Below are 22,608 nucleotides of genomic sequence, written 5' to 3'. Positions count from 1 at the left end.
GCGCTCTGAGAAACACACCTGCTGCTAATTCACACCTGGTTTCCAGAGGCGAGAAAATCACACACTAAATTTACCGCTGCTAATAGACAGAGGTTTAGTACATCGTCAGCCACACGTTCACGTTTCTTTGCGTTGATCCGTATGTATGAGCTGAAGAAAGAAAAAACAACAACATTGGGCTTGTACGCACCAAAGTCTTGTGAAGAATAATAATGAAATGAAATTTTTTTTGGATTGCAGGTTGTTCCAGGCTTCATAAGACGGTTTTACATTATTATTATTATTATTATTATTATTATTATTATTATTATTATTTATTATTATTGCTGTTGCCATTGTCATTATTATCATTATCATGATTATTGTTATTGTTATTATTATTATTATTATTATTATTATTATCATTGCTGTTGTTGTCACCGTCATTATTATTATTATTATTATTTATTATTATTTCTGTTGTCATTGTCATTATTATCATTATCATGATTATTGTTATTGTTATTATTATTATTATTATTATTATTATTATTATTATTATCATCATCATCATTATTATTGCTGTTGTCACATTATTATTATTATTATTATTATTATTATTATTATCATCATTATTATTGCTGTTGTTGTCACCGTCATTATTATTATTATTATTATTATTATTATTGCTGTTGTCACCGTCGTTATTATTATTATTACTATTATTATTATTATTATTATTGCTGTTGTCACGTCATTATTATTATTATTATTATTATTATTGCTGTTGTCACGTCATTATTATTATTATTATTATTATTATTGCTGTTGTCACATCATTATTATTATTATTATCATTATTGCTGTTGTCACGTCATTATTATTATTATTATTATTATTGCTGTTGTCACCGTCATTATTATTATTATTATTTTTATTATTATTATCATCATTATTATTATATTATATCGACAGACAAATAACTACATAAATAAATAAATACATCTGTGACTAGTGCTTATATTGAGGTGAGGTTTTTTCTTTCTATAATCTAAGCTTTTGTCTTATATTTGTATTATACTATGTGAAAGAATGCAAGTGCCTCCCATAATACATACACACACACACACACACACACACACACACACACACACACACACACACACACACACACACACACAGAGTACACACTGGGTTCCTTTCTTTGTCTGTTGTTTTTAACACACCATTTTCCTGCACATGTGATAGAATATGTTCTTATCTCTGCTTTCTTATGCAAATGAGACAGCCTCACTTTTTTTTTTTTTTTTTGCGCATGTCACAGCTGTACATTTGGAAACAGCCTTTATAATTGCCTGTAATTATCTGAGACCAGACTACTTCAAAACATCCTGGTAATTTGATGGAGTGGAAGCGAGGCGGGGAGGGGGAGGGTGTGTGTGTGTGTGTGCGTGTGTGTGTGTGCGTGTGCGTGTGTGCGAGCGTGTTAGTGAGAAGACGCTGTGCCTCGACAGAGAGAAAAGCGAAGCTGGAAGGGAGGGAACACGGCTCGCTAAAAAGCACATCCTACACCAGGAGCCACGGACCAGGCCATAATTATCTCTGCAAGGCCTTCTGGGTAATGAAGCTGCAAATAAAAGCCACCTGCAGGAAACAGCTCTCGGGCGTCTCAGACTTGACTGAATAACCTTAAATCTGGGAGGACATATTCAACGAGCGGGACTGAAACCTGCAAAAAGATATTTTATTCCGTGAACATTGCTGCACACGACTCGCTGTACGTTTTGCTGCTTGATGTGAAGTGCTGTGTAGTGTGTGTAGTGTGTGTAGCGGAGTGCTCTTATGTAACGCATGTATAAATAAATGTCCCTGACAGTCCACAGATGGCCCATCCTCCCCCCACAGAGGGCAAGCTCCGGCCCTGGCGCTCGCTCGTCCTCCGCCCGAGACTCGTTCCCTAACGCTCGCATACACTAGCGCTCGGAGCAGCGGGGCGGCAGAGCGGCTCCAACTCCAACAGGTGGGCTTCAGTCACTATCTGATAAACTGATATACGATACAGCTGCTTTCCGACAGACCGACAGCAGGGTCGAGGAGGAACAAAACTTCTTCTTCGCTTCCAAAATGGCAGATGTCCACTAGAACAACTTAACAACGGTAACAACAGCACGTGGTTGTCGAAGTATTAATAAATAAGTCACTTAGACTCACAAGCTGCGCAACAGAAAATGTCTGGAGATCGCGATTAGGTTGCGTGTAGGACGTGCGATACCTCAGCGTTCGTGACAGGGGTCTGGCTGATGCCGGTGCTGACCGAGCTCCAGGAGCGGCCCGTGAGGACGCAGGCGAACAGCGGGTACAGGTCTCCCGCCCCCAGACGTCTACTGTAGCGCTCGATACCCTTCATGTCTCCCTTTATGAGACACTGCCACAGTCTGCAGTAGTTCAGCCGAAACTCAGGCTTCAGCAACTTGGACAGAAAAAAAAAACAAACAAAAACACAGACGCACGGAAATGAAAAGAAGCTCGAGGAAATTTTTCCTCATACGTGACATTTTGTAAACCATTTCAAATCTTTAAAGCCTTTAAAGAAGCGGTTTGTAGTTTTAACGCCCTCTGCTGCCTATAAGCCGGACTGTAACGTCAAGGAAAACAGGCGGGGCTGAGTAGCTTCATTTCAGCCGGGGGCGGAGCTAATTTCAGGGCCAGAAAAATGTCGACAGCAGAGATCCACTGCATGGCAAGACTGTAAATCACAATTATATTATACGATAAGAGAGAGAGAGAGAGAGATAGAGAGGGAAAGAAAATGCACAGAGCTACGGAAAAAGAGACAGAGCAAGACACAAACAGAGAGTGAAAGAAAAAAGAGAGAGAGAGAGCGAAATGTCATTAACATGCAGCTTGAGGATAGCACCACTTTACCACTCCAACACTTTAATTAATATGGCTACAACATACAGTAAGCTGACTGTGAACAAAAAAAAAAAAAATAACACTCCAGCCAGGAATTAACATTCGGGGGCCAAGCAGCGCTAAACTCTGAAGTCATTACTCGCAAATTGGTTCCATTATGAGGTGAACGAGTGGAGAAGCTCTCCAACACTCGCTTCTTTTATACACGAGCATCAGTAGTGCATATTTATCACCAAATTATCTTCACAAATGCATTTACGGCTCCCACACACATGCTGCACGGGGATGTGAAATGGACAGGGTTCTGCGCTCTGTCGCCGTTAGCAAGCGAGCCAGCGTGAGCGTGTGTGTGTGTGTGTAGGAGTGCTGTCCTAAAACACATGGCAGAGCTGCAGGTTGTCTCTAATGAAATGCTTTTACGCCGCCGCAGCACCGGAGGCTCTGAGAGCGGAGAGGCAGCCGGTGAATAATGGCCTGTAATATGGGACGGATTTGCTTTGTTGTGAGCGGCGAGGCTCGGACGATGTCTCACCTGATACAAGCCGTGATCGAGTAAAACAATTTCCGTCTTATTGCTTCTCGGGCACTTGCGCACCAGTACGTTGCCGGGGTGAGGGTCGCAGTGCACGAAACCGCTCACGAATATCATCTCACTGTACATTTTGCCCAAGTTCCTGGAAACCTGCGGATGGAAGGAAAAGACAGAAAGGTTAGAATGTTACGCGTCACTTTAAAATCCAGACTCATTGTGTAGTTGTTTATCTCGGAGCGCGCTGGGCCGTATTTCGAGCCGAGCGACGCGAATGCAGTGAGGATTTAATGCCGGAAGTGCATCGAATATAAATGCCAGATAACTTTCCTCATGCCTAAATACTGACGCAGCCTTTAGAGTTAAGTTACTAGCTATGAATATGAGTAACTTTCCAAGAGTAAACACTGACCTAACATTTTGGCTTAATCTGCTGGCTCTAAGTGTGAAGAACTTTCCCTGAGTAAATGTAAAAATTGATGGAACTTTTAGATTTATGTCATCGGCTCTGAATACGGGTAACTTTCCCTGAGGAAATGTAAATATTTACACAACTTTTACGCTTAAGTTTTCGGCTCTGAATACGGGTAACTTTCCCTGAGTAAATGTAAATATTTACACAACTTTTACACTTAAGTTCTAGGCTCTGAATACGGGTAACTTTCCCTGAGTAAATGTAAATATTTACACAACTTTTACGCTTAAGTTTTCGGCTCTGAATACGGGTAACTTTCCCTGAGTAAATGTAAATATTTACACAACTTTTACACTTAAGTTCTAGGCTCTGAATACGGGTAACTTTCCCTGAGTAAATGTAAATATTTACACAACTTTTACACTTAAGTTTTCGGCTCTGAATACGGGTAACTTTCCCTGAGTAAATGTAAATATTTACACAACTTTTACACTTGTAAGTCATCGGCTCTGAATACGGGTAACTTTCCCTGATTAAATGTAAATATTTACGTATCTTCCAACCTTAAGTTTTCGGCTCTGAATACGAGTAACTTTCCCTGAGTAAATTGTAAATATTTACGTAACTTTTACGTTTAAGTTCTAGGCTCTGAATACGGGTAACTTTCCCTGAGTAAATGTAAATATTTACGTAACTTTTACGCTTAAGTTTTCGGCTCTGAATACGGGTAACTTTCCCTGAGGAAATGTAAATATTTACATATCTTCCAACCGTAAGTTTCTGGCTCTGAATACGAGTAACTTTCCCTGAGTAAATGTAAATATTTACGTAACTTTTACGTTTAAGTTCTAGGCTCTGAATACGGGTAACTTTCCCTGAGTAAATGTAAATATTTACGTAATTTTACGTTTAAGTTCTAGGCTCTGAATACGAGTAACTTTCCCTGAGTAAATGTAAATATTTACGTAACTTTTACGCTTAAGTTTTCGGCTCTGAATACGGGTAACTTTCCCTGAGGAAATGTAAATATTTACATATCTTCCAACCTTAAGTTTCTGGCTCTGAACACGAGTAACTTTCCCTGAGTAAATGTAAATATTTACGTAACTTTTACGCTTAAGTTTTCGGCTCTGAATACGGGTAACTTTCCCTGAGGAAATGTAAATATTTACATATCTTCCAACCGTAAGTTTCTGGCTCTGAATACGAGTAACTTTCCCTGAGTAAATGTAAATATTTACGTAACTTTTACGTTTAAGTTCTAGGCTCTGAATACGGGTAACTTTCCCTGAGTAAATGTAAATATTTACGTAATTTTACGTTTAAGTTCTAGGCTCTGAATACGGGTAACTTTCCCTGAGTAAATTGTAAATATTTACACAACTTTTACACTTGTAAGTCATCGGCTCTGAATACGGCCCATTATAAATTGATCCGGAACTACATCATAAACGGATGAGTGTAAACATTCTAATTTAATTTCTACATTTCCATACTGCATGGCACCTCATATATACCGCATTCCGTCTCTTCCGAGTTTCTGACCAAACTACTAAAAAAAAAAAAAAAAAAAGTCTGCAAACAAAAACAAAAACAAATGCACTCCACGCTATCAAATCAGAATCAAGGACGAGTTCACCGTCACGGAGTCAAAACGCCGTACTGAACCCGGCGACGTCTATTAGCACCGAGCGTTTTATTAACACGTGTGAAATGACACGTGTGAGGTGTTCGATTCCACAGGAGGACGTCGAAGCAACAGCGACAGGGTGCGACCGAGTGCGGTTGTTTATTACGAAACAACACCCGGTGCAATTATTCCACCCACGCTCCGGCTACGGCTCCGGCTCCGAAGATAAGCCGCGATAAGCGTCTCCTCTAGAGTGTGTAATAACGGGGACTGTAGAGCACGGTATGGAAATGTCATGTCGGAGGAGTCTGAGCGAAAGAGGCTGTCCTTTCAGCCATCACTCACTCCATCCGGTGTCATGTTCCAATTTTCCTGCTTTGTTCCAAGAGCCAAGTCGAAACGAATTCAAATAAACAATATGAAGGAAAAGAAGAAAAGGAAGAAAAAAAAAAAAAAAAAGAAATGTCTCTCTTGGTTCGTCTGTGCTGACTCACGGGACTTCCATTGTGTGTGGAGGAGTCCGGTGTGACAGGCAGCACGTCGTAGAGCGACACACACACACACACACACACACACACACACACACACACACACAGCTCAGAGCTGCATTATTGCGACGTCCATGCCAAAGCAGAGAATATGAATCACAGTTAATTATCGAGCGGTGACGCACATTTACTTTGTTGAACAGAGGAACTCGGTGGACCTGTTATGTCATTTCAAAAAAAATGTAAAATAACCATGACTCACTCGAACCTCGCCGCTTTCTGCTTTCAGGACGCACAACACGATAAATTACACAGGAATTACCAAAGAATTAGCTGCATTTCCAGGAGAGGTACTGACGCAGCACTGTCTCTGAAGTTCCGAATCTCTCTTTCTCCTTCTCCCCACACTCCGTATAAATGAACCACGAATAATGTTAACGTCTTTATTATTAAACGGTGTTTAAATAACACCTGCGTTCACTATAAAGTGCATTCCGGCTTAAAAAAAAAAAAATAAATAAATAATAGATTAGCATCGATTCGATAACTGCGTGTTACTACATGTTACTGAATGCTATTCGATTCGGAATCTGTGGAAGGAGTCGCCGGTGTCAGTGACGTAGACTTCAAATAGAGTCAGCGCTCGCGAGGAATTGACGTCGTGACATCAGTCGTGTTTGAGCGCCGGCGGCCGTTCGACTGCGATTCATGAGAATAAGCGTCGTTCTCTTCCCTTTGTAAGAAGCTCTGGGACGAACGGCATCGTCACTGTTAGCACCGCCGGCTAAAAGACAGACCGTTCAGCTGCTTCAAACGCTACAAAGACGTGAAATTCGGCTCACGCTGATTTATGACAACGATCCCAAATGCTTTTTCCATCATAACAACCTCTCATGAGCTTTAAGCCCGGGTGTTAGCATCGTTAGCACCGCTAGCTAAACGACACACCATTATATTGCTTAAAAGCCATGCCGTAAGACTGTATCATAGCGTTAACACACATCATTTAGCTCACTCTGATCTACCGGATGATCACGAGCGCTTGTGCTGTTATTTCTTTCTTTTGAGGTTTAAGCTCTGGGATTAGCATTATTAGCATCGCGTGCTAAACGATCACAGCGCACGACTGCTTCAAAGCTGCTTTACGGACGCAAAATCCAGCAGTTCTGCGTCCGGATTCATTTCACCGGTAACACATCTTGGAAAAGCAGCGCCCGCGTTGGGGTTGGGGTCTGGGAGGGGGCGTGTCTAGAAAATGACTGACAAGATTCCCATCCAAACACAAACCAGCACCCGGGAACGTAACGCAGATTTCCACACGAGCGTTCTCAGCCACGTAACACACTCGGACGTTATTTCTCCAGGTTAATTGTACAAGTGAGACTTTTTTTTTTTTTTTACTTTAAAACGCCTAGCGCACCTTTAATGATTGAACTCTCAGTGCCACGGTTACACGTCACATGACCGCTCGAACACTTCAGTGCCACATACATGTACACCTCGCTGCTACGGTCACGACCGAATCAGGTGCCGTGTCATAAGAGCGCATGCAGAGTTACTCGGCTGTCCTCAAATCCCCATGGTAACCTCGGAGAGCTCAGCGATGCATGCTGGGACGGCGGAAGAAGCCCGAAGGCCTGATTGAGCATGCGGAGGCTGCGAGACGAGTTTTAGTATGCAAATAAACACTCTGGAATGCGGCTTTAAAGGACCTCATCAACAACGTCCTTGGAGAGAGAGAGAGAGAGAGAGAGAGAGAGAGAGAGAAAGAGCAGTCAGACGTCTCGATGAAGGAGACGCTGCCTCACGGAGACGCGAACGGCAGATTAATAGGAAACGAGTACAAAAATCAACCTGCTGTCTGAAGACAAGACAAATGGCTGCAATCATGGAAATCTTTGTTTGCTCGGGCTTGTTTGTTTAAACACACTACCACCACCGCGCTTCGGAATTTGTTCTGTAGCAATACATAACGGCTGAACGGTTTTTATCTATAGGCCACGCCTACTCCGGGTTTAGATCTACATACAGGTACAGATATGACTATTTGGATGCGACCGCTTACGACGCAATATCAGTGGGCTGGTGTCAAGTGGTGTTCAAGAGTCATGGCAGCACCAAAGAGGCACAGAACTACATTACCCAGGTGCCCCGGCACATCACATGTCTCGAGCGCTCTCACCTGTGTCTCGTAGAACCACTATCTACAGTTCTAGTTTTTCAGCGTCTGGTCACGCTTGTTCTAACGGTCTCGTCTAGACGCCCCTAGTCTGCATGTTCCGTGCTTTGTGACCACGGTTGTTTGTTTACGTGAGCCGGTGTGTGAGGTATTTCTACCAAGAATGAGCACGTTTAGGTTCCACGTGGTTCTCCATCGGCCATACGCTACACACACACACACACACACACACACACACACACACACACACGCTACACCGCAACAGCAAATATTTGCCACTGATTAGAGGGCGCGTCAATGAAGTGCGAAATTAGCTCGTGACAAAGGGCTTCTCCATCCGCCGCTCCACTCATCCTTCCCGCTTTCCTTCCCTCCGTCGTGAGTTTTCCGGGATCTTTCGCTCGTCTGTCGCCGGCTCGGAGTCTGCAGTGGCTGTGGAGTGAGTCAGCGTGTGCATGTACGGAATAAATCATGCTTTCTGTCCCATTTCGCCAGGCTGGTGAGTCCGTTTCCTCGACGGATGATCTGTACACTCTGACAAGTCTGCTGGCTCCGCATACCAAAGCAGCGACACACACACACACACACACACACACACAAACACACACACACACACACACACTCGCCAAATTACATTGTGTGTACAGTGAGAAACTAGCGGCCTTTAACGGCCGAGTGCGTGCTAATGAAGCACGCTGCGTTCACGGACGTGTACGTACATCCACATACGTGTGGCACGCGCACACGCACACACACACACACACACACACTACACTGCACAGAGAGAGAGAGAGAGAGAGAGAGAGAGAGATAGCGACGGGAACAGGCACAGGACACTTCCTTTCAGCGGCGAGCTAAAAATAGCCAGCGCAGAAAAGTGAAGGAGGAGAAGAAGAAGAAGAGGAAGAAGAAGAGCACAGCTTCGTCTGTCGCTCCGTTATGACCCGACGTTACTGTGGAGGAGAGGAGAAGATAAAGGAGACCGAAAAATAACGAAGAAAGAAGACAAGAAGAGAATAAAGGGAGAAGAGAAAACGAATAAAGGAGACAAAAAGAAGAAGATAAAAGGAGAGGAGAAGAAAAGAGAGTAAAGGAGACAAAAAAAAAGAGAAGAGAGGAGGAGAGAAAGAAAGGGAAGAGAAGAAAGGAGAAGAGAAGAAAATAAAGAAGAGAAGAGAAGAAAATAAAGAAGAAGAGAAGAAAGAAGAGAAGAACCAAAGAAAATAAAGAAGAGAAGAGAATAAAGAAGTAGAGACGAGAATAAAGAAGAGAAGAACCAAAGAAAATAAAGAAATAAAGAAGAGAAGAGAATAAAGAAGAGAAGGAAGCAAAGAAAATAAAGAAGAGAAGAGAATAAAGAAGAAAATAAAGAAGAGAAGAGAATAAAGAAGAAAATAAAGAAGAGAAGAGAATAAAGAAGAAAATAAAGAAGAGAAGAGAATAAAGAAGAAAATAAAGAAGAGAAGAGAATAAAGAAGAAGAGAAGAAAATGAAGAAGAAGAGAAGAGAATAAAAAAGTAGAGAAGAGAATAAAGAAGAAAATAAAGAAGAAAATAAAGAAGAGAAGAGAATAAAGAAGAGAAGAAGCAAAGAAAATAAAGAAGAAGAGAAGGGAATAAAGGAGAAGAGATGAAAATAAAGAAGAGAATAAAGAAGAAAATAAAGAGGAGAAGAGAATAAAAAAGTAGAGAAGAGAATAAAGAAGAGAAGAAGCAAAGAAAATAAAGAAGAAGAGAAGAGAATAAAGAAGAGGAGAAGAAAATAAAGAAGAGAAGAGAATAAAGAAGAAGAGAAGAGAATAAAGAAGAAGAGAAGAAAAGAAGAGAAGGAAGAAAAAGAGAAGAGAGAGCGCTGGGTATCAGTATAATCCACCAGAGCAACAGTCTGACACACCATTAGTGCAGAAAGTGTGTCACAAAGAGAGAGACAGAAAGAGAGAGCGTGTGAGAGTGTGTGTGAGTGTGTGTGAGAGCGTGAGAGAGTGCGACTCTGTTGGAAACAGCCACCTGGTGCTACAGCACATCATTTCTCGGCGCTCTACCTGAACACAGCTGGCCACGCTCCATCGCGGCAGATTGAATTTTTTGCGAAGAGGACGATGCAATTACACCCGCTGCGGCCTGCTACACGGGATAAAAGCGCTCTCTCACCATCCGCCTCTCCTCCGTCACCCGAGCGCAGATCGGGGCTGTTGTGTCGAGGACGACGTTCAGTCCACAAAAGCGGATTATAACAAAGTTGCTCTCTCGCTTTCGCTCGGCCGGCCGGACCCGGCAGAACGCCGCGATCTCTGCGGAAAAGCAGGAAGTGCAGGTCATGCGTGAACGTGCGCACCTGCGCTCCGCTTCGGTCTCGCAGCAGGGTATAAAACGCCAAAATCAGACCTTTACTTACAACCACTGGGGGGAAATCTACAAAAAACCCACAACAACAACACATGATTCCAACGGAAATCGCGAAAGCCATAAAAACACCCGGAATGATAAACCTCAGCGATACGCTTTAGCGATACCCGGCTTCACGCGCCCCTCAGCGTCACGCCGTCAGAGGAAAATAATCAACGATGGCGTGGCGTGATGATGCGGCGTCACGGTTACCGCCCCGAGCGCTCTCAAACTGCTTTATTCCTCTCCTGGAAAAACGACTAAATACAGAACGTCGTACTTTTTATCCGTTTATAGTTACACAGCGCAACATCGTGGGACGATTAAAATCTAAAACAACACCCATAAAGATAAACAGGATATTAATAATAAATATTAAGCCGGGCGATGAAACGGTTAACAGCTGATGGTTAATGTTTAATTGGATAGGCTTTCATCTAAAAAAAACTGTGATTATGTATCTTTATTAAGATTATGAAATGTTGTTGTTGTTGTTTTGTTTTTCTCGCTCTCTGTGAAAGCCACAAACATTTATTCCCGTTAAACGTTCCCGTTCTTTCTCCATTTCTCCCTCGTTCGCTCAGACTCCTGTCGATCCTCAGCTTCTTAACCGAACTGGAGCTTCACCCAGCGTGAGGTTTGGTCTGAAGCGGTGGTTAGATGTCACTCGGAGGATTTATTTATTTATTTATTTATTTATTTATTTATTTAACTAAGCTGTAATCAGGAAGCACCTGTTTCTTCGGGGAGGGGGGAAAAAAAAAAAACACATTTATAAGGCTGTCGGGCCTTCTCTCTGTTTCAGTGGGATTATTTACACGCAGTATAAAGTCACTGTCATGGGCTTTAACTACCCCCCCCCCCCCCCCCCAAAAAAAAAAGTCGATTGATTCGAGCCTTCCTGTCGTAATCTGGCCAGTTTGCGTTCTGATCGATCCCGGCACGACCGAGAGAAAGGCTTTTACCGGAGCGCGACACTGAATCTAATCAGACGCGCTCCAAGGTTGGCACGTGAGCGGCTGAACTGGCAGATCTGAGCGGGAGATACGGGCGCGTGGGTCGTGAGGATACTCCATCTCCTCCAGACACACCCAGACGATGCCTTTTCGTCGGCTTTCTACCCCGTCTGAGACGGGCCGCCCTTTCTGTTTCGCGTACGGACCGTGGCGTTTAGAGGTCGGGAGTAGAAGTGATAGGAGTAGGGCTGATATTTCCATCAAAACCCGACCGTTCGATATACGCTCCCTCGTGTGACATCCTGATCTCTCTCAACCGCGATATAGTGGTTCTCCACTCTGCGGGACATCTGGCTAGAGGATAAACATAGCTAGTACGTAAAAAAAAAAAAACACGTCGAGCACACTGTAACGTTCTCTCGCCGGGAAGACCGACTGCTTACGTCCGACGGATCTTAAAGATCTGGAGGGATCTTCCAGCTGATTGCTGTAGGCCGATCTGATATGCTAGTACACCAGATATTCCAGATAAAGCGCGAGCTACTTTATCAGAGGACGGCGCGTGGGCTTGATTAGGTCCCGATGTTTATCACGCGTCTTGTAATAGAAGCACCATGTTATGACGCACTGACTACTTGATTACGCGAGAGAACGAGAGAGCGTTCGAATCGATACGGTACGATACGCCGTACTGTTACGCCCTGATATACTACATACTGTCGTGTCCGTCATATCCTTACATCCCTCAAACATGTGTATCGACACACATATCGTACCGTCGAACCGCGACGTACCGACAGTACGTATCGGAAATGCGTAGCGCGTCGCCACGCCTCGATAGGCTACGTACCGAAACGCGTATGGCACGGTCACGTCTCGATATGCTACGTATCATCACATCGTTACGCCTCAATAGGCTGCGTGTTATCGTACCGTTGCACCTCGGTATGCTACGTATCGGAACGTGTACCGTACCGTCTGAAAGAGGGAGCTGTGTTAATAGCCTGCGCTGAGTTTCAGGCACTCGGAAGAGTGTTTGTTTCAATCTGTCCGCATGTCATCTCGTCTCAGGCAAGCTGTCTCCTCTAATATCTCACCTCGGCTGCGCTTGTCAGCTGGGATTTCCCGTTAGGACGGCTCTGTTTGACCTAAATACTGACAACCGCGAGCCTTTCTGACAAGTGTTTGGCACGAGGCGTGGCCCGTCCTAACACCTTAACGCTGGGGGGGTAAAGAGAAAAAAAAAAAGGTGTTAATAATCAGAATTACACACTGTATTATTGACCAGCTGGGAAACTAGCACAGAGGAGAAGAAACAAGACTGAATACCTGCAGCACTGAATATCTTACAAAACCCCTCCATTACACACCGCTAATGTAAAACAACAAGCGGGCGCGTCGTCGAGGCCAGCTGCAGCCGCGCTTCCCATTAATCAGCGCGCGGCACCGCGAGCCGCCGACACGCACGGCAAACAAATTATCTCAAAGAGACGCCTGCCTTTCCTAATGGCTATTAATTACATCTATTCCATTTGTCATTCGGCGCGGCCAAAACACTCATCTGGGTGGTGCTGTGTACGCGAAAGGAGCGAGAGCGTTCCCTAACTGCCCGTCTATTCCTCGCTGTCAGACGCATCCGCGTCTCCGTCATCACGCTTGACGGTGACGCGCGAGGACGTGTCGTACAGGAGCACCGATCCTCACAGGCTCACGTCGTAAAGACTCTGATGTGATCGACTGCGCACGCGGTGACCGGTATCGAAAAAAAAAAAGTACTTCGTGGGAATTAGGTTCCGCGTGTGCTTTGAGGAAGAGCCGCAGGGAGGGAAAAACGCCGAGGGTCGGCGTCGCGTAGCGTAAGTGATGTCGAGTCCGGTTTAGAAAAAAGCATCTCTCTTTGGGAGTCTGCTACTTGGGGGTGAAATAAATGAACAAACACCGGCTCCGCGCTCCCTGCGCTGGGGTTTTCGTGATTTCTACGCACGCCAGATTTCGTCCGTCGAAAGGACGTCCTCGTCCCTACACGCTAATATTCCGTGTGGGGTTTTTTTTTTCCTCTTTTTTTTCTTTCCTTTTTCACTAGGCGATCAGGAACGAGCGCGTCAATAAGGACCGCCCCTTCCCATTTGGAGTTCATGTCGAAAAAGATGGAGACGACAAAACGTACCCGTTTTTCATCGCACGCTTCGGAACGAAGCGAAAAAGATTTCCTAAGAAAGTCTTTCTAGATCTGCGGGGGTCGTGGTGTGTTTGCACTTCCGGGTCAATGGGTGGAACGATCCTACGATAAAAAGAGAGAGAGAGAGAGAGAGAGAGAGAGAGAGAGAAAGACGAGAGCAGAGAGGAAAGAGAGAAAGACTGAATAAAACGGCTCTGTGGGAGGTTAACATCATTCCCTCTCAGGTACATGAATCATCCTCCGAGTGTGTGTTTGTGACAGACACTGAACACACACCGTCCCGCATTTACACACCGACACTGCACACCTGTACACCAGACAGAGAGGCATTACTCCGTGTGTGTGTGCGTGTGTGTGTGTGTGTGTGTGTGTGTGTGTGTGTGGCTCGCCCTGCGTGACCTCCCAGCCAAGGCTATTACTGCAGATTAATTTTCTCGGTCACAACAAAGCAAGGGAACTTTACAAGCAGAACGTAGCCTGCTTAAGTTTAGTGTCTCGGAGTCGGTCGGAGCCAAGGACAGCTGTAAAATCTCGCGTTTTAAGGACGGCTTCATTGAAAATTTAGAGCTAGGAAAGATTTAGCGCAGATCTATTTTAAGCCGTGAGGACTCTCCTTATCTAACGCCTATTATTCGTATCGTTACGAGACGAATAACTCTCAGCGATCGTTTTACGAGACGAGGCAAGTCCCCGAGTGGATCAGGGTGTGCGTGTGTGAAAACATGCAGGACACCGGGATACAAAGGTACAGATTTACAGTCGAGTGTGACGATGCCGAAAAGCATAACGTTACAGCGTTACCTGTGACCGTTACAAAGGACTCGCACCGGAGACTCCTCCCATAAACGGGAAATAAACGTCTGCTTACAGAAAACGTCGCCGTGTCACCGATCGCTTTGTGTTAGTCCTGGCGTGGGATTACACGGCGCGATACTACGAAGCCGTGCCTCTTCGCGACTTCTCGGCACGCCGGTCTCCCGGGTGATCTCCCGGGTCGGGCTCCCGAAAGAGACCCCGACTGATCGAGGCAGCGCGGTTTATCTTCCTGCTATGAATCGACATTCTGCCCTGAGGGTGTGCAAACTTTTGCGCTCATCAGTCAACACTGGAGAGGAAGCACGTCGCTGAGGGGAAGATAAGTGTGCTAGAGTGAAAGGAGGGTTACGAGGCATCAGTGGTTCAAAGCTCAACCTGATCAGTGAAGAAGAAAAAGAAGAAGAACGACAACAACAGCGACAAAAAAACAGCAGCAGCAACAATAACAACAGCAGCAACAACAACGGCAATAACAACAATAACAGCAGCATTTACAACAGTGAACAATAGCAACAACAACAAAAGTGACAACAAGAACAACAACAAGAACAGCAGCAACAACAATAACAACAGAAGTAGCAGCAACATTTACAACAGTAAACAACAACAGTAACAACAACAGCAGCAACAACAATAATAACAGCAGCAACAACAATGGCAATAACAACAATAACAGCAGCATTTACAACAGTAAACAACAGCATCAACAACAGTGACAACAAGAACAACAACAAGAACAGCAGCAGCAACAACAATAACAGAAGTAGCAGCAACATTTACAACAGTAAACAATAGCAACAACAACAAAAGTGACAACAAGAACAACAACAAGAACAGCAGCAACAACAATAACAACAGAAGTAGCAGCAACATTTACAACAGTAAACAACAGTAACAACAACAACAGTGACAACAACAACAGTGACAACAAGAACAATAAGAACAGCAGCAGCAACATTTACAACAGTAAACAACAGCAACAACAACAACAGTGACAACAACAACAGTGACAACAAGAACAACAAGAACAGCAGCAGCAACATTTACAACAGTAAACAACAGTAACAACAACAACAGTGACAACAACAACAGTGACAACAAGAACAACAAGAACAGCAGCAGCAACATTTACAACAGTAAACAACAGTAACAACAACAACAGTGACAACAACAACAACAGTGACAACAAGAACAACAAGAACAGGAGCAGCAACATTTACAACAGTAAACAACAACAGTAACAACAACAGCAGCAACAACAACAATAATAACAGCAGCAACAACAACGGCAATAACAACAAGAACAGGAGCAGCAACATTTACAACAGTAAACAACAACAGTAACAACAACAGCAGCAACAGCAACAATAGCAATAACAACAATAACATCAGCAGCAACAACATTTACAACAGTAAACAACAGCAACACAACAACAGTGACAAGAAGAACAACAAGAACAACATTTACAACAGTAAACAACAACGGCAACAAGAACAGCAGCAGCATTTACAACAACAACAGTAATAACAAGAACAACAAGAACAGCAGCAGCAACAACATTAACAACAGTAAACAACAACAGTAACAAGAACATCAACAACAACAAAAACAACAACAATAATAATAACAGTAACACAACAGCAACATTAATAACAACAGTGACAACAGCAACACTAAAAACAGCAAAAACAATGGCAGCAACAACAACAAGAATTGGAACAACAACAACAAGAACTGGAACAACAACAGCAGCAGCAAAAAAAACGTGTCTACTTTATGTCACTGTACACAAAAAACAAGAATGAAAAAGAATTATAAATAATAAATGATTCATTAATAAACAATAAGAAATAAAAAAGTGTTATTATTTTATTTTCATAATCTGTTTAAAAACCCACAACAGTTCAGACCTCAGTGGTGATGTGGACACTAATAAACACCTGCTTTTGCAAATTTTATTTGAAACACACGGAAACCTTTTTAAAGGTTTTTTTTTCTTTCTTTCTTTTCTGGATGAGATGAAAAGAAAAAAAAAAAAAAAAAAAAACACCCACTCACACATTCCGAGCACGGCGGCGAAGCGAAAAGAGAAAAGTCTATTTCGACCATCATCAATCTTTTGATTACTTACACGCCAGCTCCCACGCGGCGGCTCCGAGATGCCACAGCCGGTTAATAATTCTATCCATTTTCAAAGGAGGACTCTGTCATTTATTAGGTTCCATATCTATCTCATCAGCTGTCTAATAACTCTGCTGATCATTGGCTAATGCCCGGGCCGCTCTCCAGGCCTGATAACGCGCATGGCTACAGTGTTCCCTTTATGTACTGCGCTGAATAAGCTGGACATTACTAATGAGAACTGCACCGAGTGTGGTAAAGGGCACACAGGACACGGTGGACACCGATGGTGACCGACGCGCCTTCATCTTTATTATTCCGCTGGCATCCGAGGCGAACGTAATACATGCTTTTCATGCACTTTCCCGCAGTAAGACGGACGGGGCGGAGTCATAATCGTCACGTTCTCACGAGGCGTTGATTCGTTTCCTACAACGGTAGCTTTGGCAGTCGCTCCGGATCCGTAACCTTTAACCTCGCGTCGTCACGCCACTCCGCTGTTGATTGCTTTCCTGTAACGGAACACCACGTAGTGTTCTCACCCTCACAGGATGTCTGAGAACGGACAGAACGGAACTCATGAGACGCGTCTGCCGTCCCCGTGTACTCTCTCTCTCGTTCTCTCGCTCTCACTCTCTCCGACGGATCGAGGCGTCTGCGCGCCTCTCCTCCGAATCTGTTTCCCCGTCTCGACGGTTTTCTCCGGGTGGAGCAGTGAAGTGAGCTGAACGGAGCGAGAGGAAAACGCGTTCCGACTGCTTTTGTTTTGTTACGCGATAATACTTCCTGTCCATATACAGTATCCACTTTAATTTAGCATACATTAGCATACATTAGCATACGTTAATGCTAATGATGATCCGTTCCTTCAATAGGGACGTTTAGATTTGCCATCTCGTCGAAACGTCGGCTAGCGAGATTAAACGCTGCTATAATCCATCTAATCTGATACACTTCGTTCACGTTTCCTTCGGTGACGTGTGACGCCTGTAGAGAATCACCCCCGTATCACGGTGCTCCCACCTCCGTACTCGACTCTCGGGATCGTTCTCGTGAACGTCCTCTCTCCAAACATGACACTTTTGTGCATTGATCAGTGTGGGAAAGGTTTAAAAACTTATCCACAACGCACGAACGCATGGGGATCTCGTCGCACGTGCAACGTGAGGATTAAACGAGCGTATTATGATACAGACGTTGCGTTTACGCCGCTCAGGATTTTGTCCATTTACACAAAGCGTACTGGTTTCCTACGTGAAACAAAACACAACCCGTAGTGCGCATTCACGAAGAACACGAGACTCATTAGTCATTCTGTTCCGGTGATTAATGCTGCGTCCCGGGACGATCTATAAAATAAGCACGGCGTCCTGGCGAGGAAGCGTTCCCGGTCGTATTTTTCCGAGCTTCGACACGCGGCGTAATGTAGTTACGCTTGGCGCCATACGTCATTTGTGTAACGTAGAGGACGTGGGACACGTGTAATATTCGCCGGCTTCGGCACACCTGCATCGTGTTATTTGGGTCGTATCTTCTCGCGCCATCAGCTCGGTCGGAGATATTAGACTTCGTCTGTTATCGCGTTATTAAACATTTCTCTGTGATTCTCGATACCATTTCCTGTCAGGTCAGGCTGTACGTCCACTTCACAGATAAAAAAAAATAAAATAAAAGGCTTCGAGATCTTCAAGAGAAGAAAAAAACAAAAAACAAACATTTCGATCTTCGGTCTGCATTTTCTATTTTATTTTATTTTTTTTCAAGCTTAAAGGCTTAAAAGTTCTACTGAAGAAAAATCTGGCAACCTCGAAGGCGTGACCTACACGCAGGTGATTTTTATCGTTTGAAAGGAGCGGCTTAACGTAAGCGGCCGCGTGACCCGGCTCTGAATACGAGGAACCTCCCCCACTTTTTTGAAACTTAAGTAGAGAGAGAAAATAAAACCGAGCGGGCGACACGGAGAGAAAAATCCCTCGGCACGTCGCGCTGTTTTACAAACGTGACTCGTTAATGATCCGTTGATACTCACGAGCACTTCTTATTCTCGAAAACGAACGCTTTTTCTAACGACACGAGGCGGTTAGAAACGTACGCGCGGAAGCCCGAGGGTTCGTTCGTGACGCGTAGGGTTCCCTCACCTCGTTCACGTTTATTCCGTGCGCCACCATGTACTCGCGGTCGTTCACCTGCCCCCCGTCTACAAATTCCATGGTCAGGACACGCTTGGTCGAAAGGTCCCAGTGGATCTTCGGTACCTGAAACAAACAGAAACAAACAAACAAAAAAAAGACGACAGTGACATTTCAGGACCTGAAGGAAACGTAACCGATTCACGGAAGCGGCAGGACTCGAACATACACTGCTGATCTCCGCCATAATTCCTGCTTCTCATCCTGCTGATCTGACTGGCAGATTAATTAACGGATTGTATTGGGGGGTTTATTTGTTGTTGTTTTTGTTTTATTCCGACTGCTTCAATACTCCAGCTTCTGTCGTGATTTTGAATGCGGAGAATCTGCGAGACAAAAACGAGCGCATGAGGCCAACAGGGATGCATGAATTAAAGTAGAGGTGATCCTGAGGGTTTCTCGACATCAGAGTCAGAAATTCAGTCCTGCTGAGAGTCATTTCCCTTCCTGTGCATGCAAAATGGACAACTGAAACACCGCAGGGCAAAAAAGATGATGTTCTTTAATCAAATAGCAAAAAAATCAACCAAAAAAACCTGTACATTTAGACCAGTTAACCCTGTACGCACCAAGTTGCCAAACGCTCGTTAAAAATCCCCCCATTTAGATAATAGATACTCAGTGTGTTATATTATTTTTATAAGACTGTACGTGTTTCTATATTACTTTAAATGTTATTAATTATCTCTATGAAACAGTATTATATTAAATATATATATATATTACAGGAATTTAAACAACTACTACTACTACTAATAATAATAATAATAATAATACACATCACATTTGCAAAAACGTTAACTTGATTGCATCACCCAGCCCCGCCCACTTCACACCGCCCCACTGCTCTGCTTCCTGTCGCTGTAATTTACTACATTTTAGTGAAATAAATAACCGACAGTCGGAACGCCGGGTAAAAAAAATATCACCCTGTCACTTGGGTGTTTCTTCCTGGCTCCATTTTACAAAAATAACAGCTGCACTCTTTTTTTTTTTTTTTTTGCACTTCTTTCTTTAGCGCCTCACTGAATTTAAATATAATGGACCGAGAGAGAAGAAAACAAGTACGAGAGGAACAAGACAGGGACGGATAAGAGAAGAGAGGGAGCAGAGGAAAACAAGAAGGCGAGAGAGAAATAAGAAGGAGAGAGAGCGAGAGAGAGAGAGAGAGAGAGAGAGAGAGAGAGAGAGAGAGAGAGAGAGAGAGAGCGAGAGGAAAGGATTTATTCACTGAGACAGTGTGCGCGTTGGGGTTTCCGTGTGGAGCAGGCCGGCGGTGTGATGAGGTGTGATCAGCAGCCTGTGAAGTTCTCATCCAGCACTAACACCACTGATCTGCTCTTACATCACTCCAGCTGACACCAGGCTGACCTTCATCTGACCTTCATCTCCTTTCACACACACCTCACGGTGACTCGGCGTTTTTCTTTACCGCCTCCATTTCTGGGAACTTCCCGTCAAAAAGGTTTCACCTGATACGCGAAGGAGGCTTTATCAAGCTTGTCCCGGTTGGGGAACTCTCTACAGAACCATGCACGGATGATTTATTAAAGACTTATTGAACTTATTGGTCGACGGTCACGTCGGACGCTGCGGGACGTCCGCAAAACAGGTTCCCGTCCTCACACCGTGCGTGCCGGCACTGGAGACTCCTTACCTACACGTCGTCACAGAAAACCTGCGTTAATGACAACACGTTAACACGGGCGCGTTAATACAGACCTGTGGTTTGTAGCTCCACAGAATCTAGGTGTTTTAATCAACCAATCAGAACGCGGGAGTATAAACGTGCGTATTAAAGCAGAAAAAAAACGAGGTCCACGTTCTGATGTCAGGAGTAAAATCTGATGAGACAATAATGTACCTCAGTTAGTTTATTAGGAATAAACCAGGCCTCTGGGAGAGCACTTGGATGTTATTATGATGAATTATTTACCTCATAAAGTGCTCTTGACAATAGGGGTTTACACAAATAACGGCTTACACTTACAATGAGAAATAACTCAAATACACTGAGGTTTAATTCACTCCAGACGGAACGTAAAACCATCGGCCAAATACAAATTTACTGCGGAGAAAATATTTACCATCGACCCGATAAAACTCACGCAGCGCTGCCTGAAGTAAGAGATCAGTTTATAGTGACATAGTCATACATCAGAAAAACAGAAATAAAAGAGTTCAGAGAAGGAAAACACACACACACACACACACACACACACACACACACACACACAGAGAATCTCCGCTTACAGCAACAGTAAGCGAAAGCAATGAGTCAGGAAGAGGACACGTCCACGGGGGTGGATTAAACAAAACACTATTGATTTTTTGATTCAGTTGTACTGGAACTATAAATGAATAATGAGACTGTTGGACAGGACCTTCGAAGAACCGTCTTGGAAAGTCAGAGCTCCGTCTTTCCACAATCCAATCGACGGAGGCTGTAGTTTAGACCGCGTGTATCGAGCTGCTTTAATGGAAAAACCACGGCACTCCTCCAACAGCTCTGACTCGACTCGAGAGGAAACGGGACCGGAGCTGGCGAGTCGAATTAGATGTTAACGACAAGAAAAACTCGTCACGCTTTCCGATGTTTAACGGTCGATTTTGGACGAGTCGCTCACACAAATGAATTAGGACAGGCGATAGAAACGGCGGGGGTGGCGCGGGTTCGCTCGGGGTGAGGCGTTCACTTGGATCGTCCTGATGAAATTGTCGTTCGAATTGTAAATGCAAATTAGAACTTCAACTAAGCCTATTAAATGCAGTGTGGCATGGAACGTATTTGCATACTGGAACCGGATTGGCTCTTATATTTTATGATGTAATAACACGTGTTTGAAAGCAAATTCTTTTTTCCATTGAGATATTATAGCAAGCTTAAATTTGTTCTTTAAAAAAAAAAAGTAATCAGCAATTCAGATTGTTATTTTTTCCCCATGAATAGCGTCGTTATAAACAGTGTTATATGGATTGTGATTTGCATATTGGAACCGGATTGGCTGTTATATTTTATGATGCAATAACAGATATTATTGCATCGTAAAATATAAGCAATGAGATCTTCAGCTACAATTTCTTAAATAAATAAATAAATAAATAAATAAATAAATAAATAAATAAATAAGTGTGTGTGTAAAAAGCTAATTTTTAAAAAACTTTTTTGGCACGTTTTTTTTTTATTTTTTTTAAACTTTCCCAAAAAATGGAAAAGTGACACAGAGTGACATCAAGAATTTTTTTTTTTTAACCTCCCAACCAATCAGGTCGCAAGATAGAGGTCTAGTTCAGTGGATTTGAATTTTTATTTTATTTTATTTTTTCTTTGCTTAAAGCAGACAATTGTAGTTTTCAGGTATCGCCGTAGCAACAAGTCAAAAATCCTAAATGCTACAGTTAAACTGTAGATATTTAGTCACTGGTGCGTATGTGTTGTCCAAACCTTGAGGAAGTCGAAGTGTTTGAGCATGTGGGACACTTTCTCAGCGTTTCGTCCCTCGTTCAGGAAGTCGAGCTCGAGAGGCATGTTTCGTTTAGCCTCTTCGACCAGCCACATGAACTCAAAGTCTGGAAAGATCCAATGAACCACCTGCAGGAGGAACTACACACACACACACACACACACACACACACACACACACACACACACAACGTGAGAATAAAAAATGACTCAGCAGATTCTGTAGATTTGAACTTCATTTAGTAATCATATTGTAAACATATCTGATTAAATCAATTTATAGAGATACTCTTACACATAATTCTTTAAAATTAATTTAAAAAATTTTTTTAATTGCTTTTTTTTTTAATTCATTTAAATATT

The 22,608-nt window shown here is 43.5% G+C and overlaps 1 protein-coding gene across 6 annotated transcripts in view; it reads right to left on the bottom strand.

Moving 5' to 3' along the window:
• The window catches only part of adck1 (aarF domain containing kinase 1), a 96,476-nt gene that overhangs the window by 20,935 nt on the left and 52,933 nt on the right, over positions 1–22,608 (bottom strand). For 5 of the 6 annotated variants that reach the window (XM_053682528.1, XM_017476628.3, XM_017476627.3 and 2 more), the window contains 4 exons: positions 22,228–22,386; positions 18,732–18,848; positions 3,428–3,577; positions 2,252–2,449 (listed from right to left, as the gene is read on the bottom strand). In XM_053682528.1, the coding sequence (XP_053538503.1) occupies positions 2,252–2,449; positions 3,428–3,577; positions 18,732–18,848; positions 22,228–22,386 (624 nt within the window). The remainder of the gene's footprint in view (positions 1–2,251; positions 2,450–3,427; positions 3,578–18,731; positions 18,849–22,227; positions 22,387–22,608) is intronic. The other variant, XM_017476630.3, reaches the window with a different exon arrangement.

Source organism: Ictalurus punctatus, chromosome 9 (assembly GCF_001660625.3).
Source record: "Ictalurus punctatus breed USDA103 chromosome 9, Coco_2.0, whole genome shotgun sequence".
Classification (NCBI taxonomy): domain Eukaryota; kingdom Metazoa; phylum Chordata; class Actinopteri; order Siluriformes; family Ictaluridae; genus Ictalurus; species Ictalurus punctatus.
This window is presented reverse-complemented; position numbering and strand designations above follow the sequence as displayed.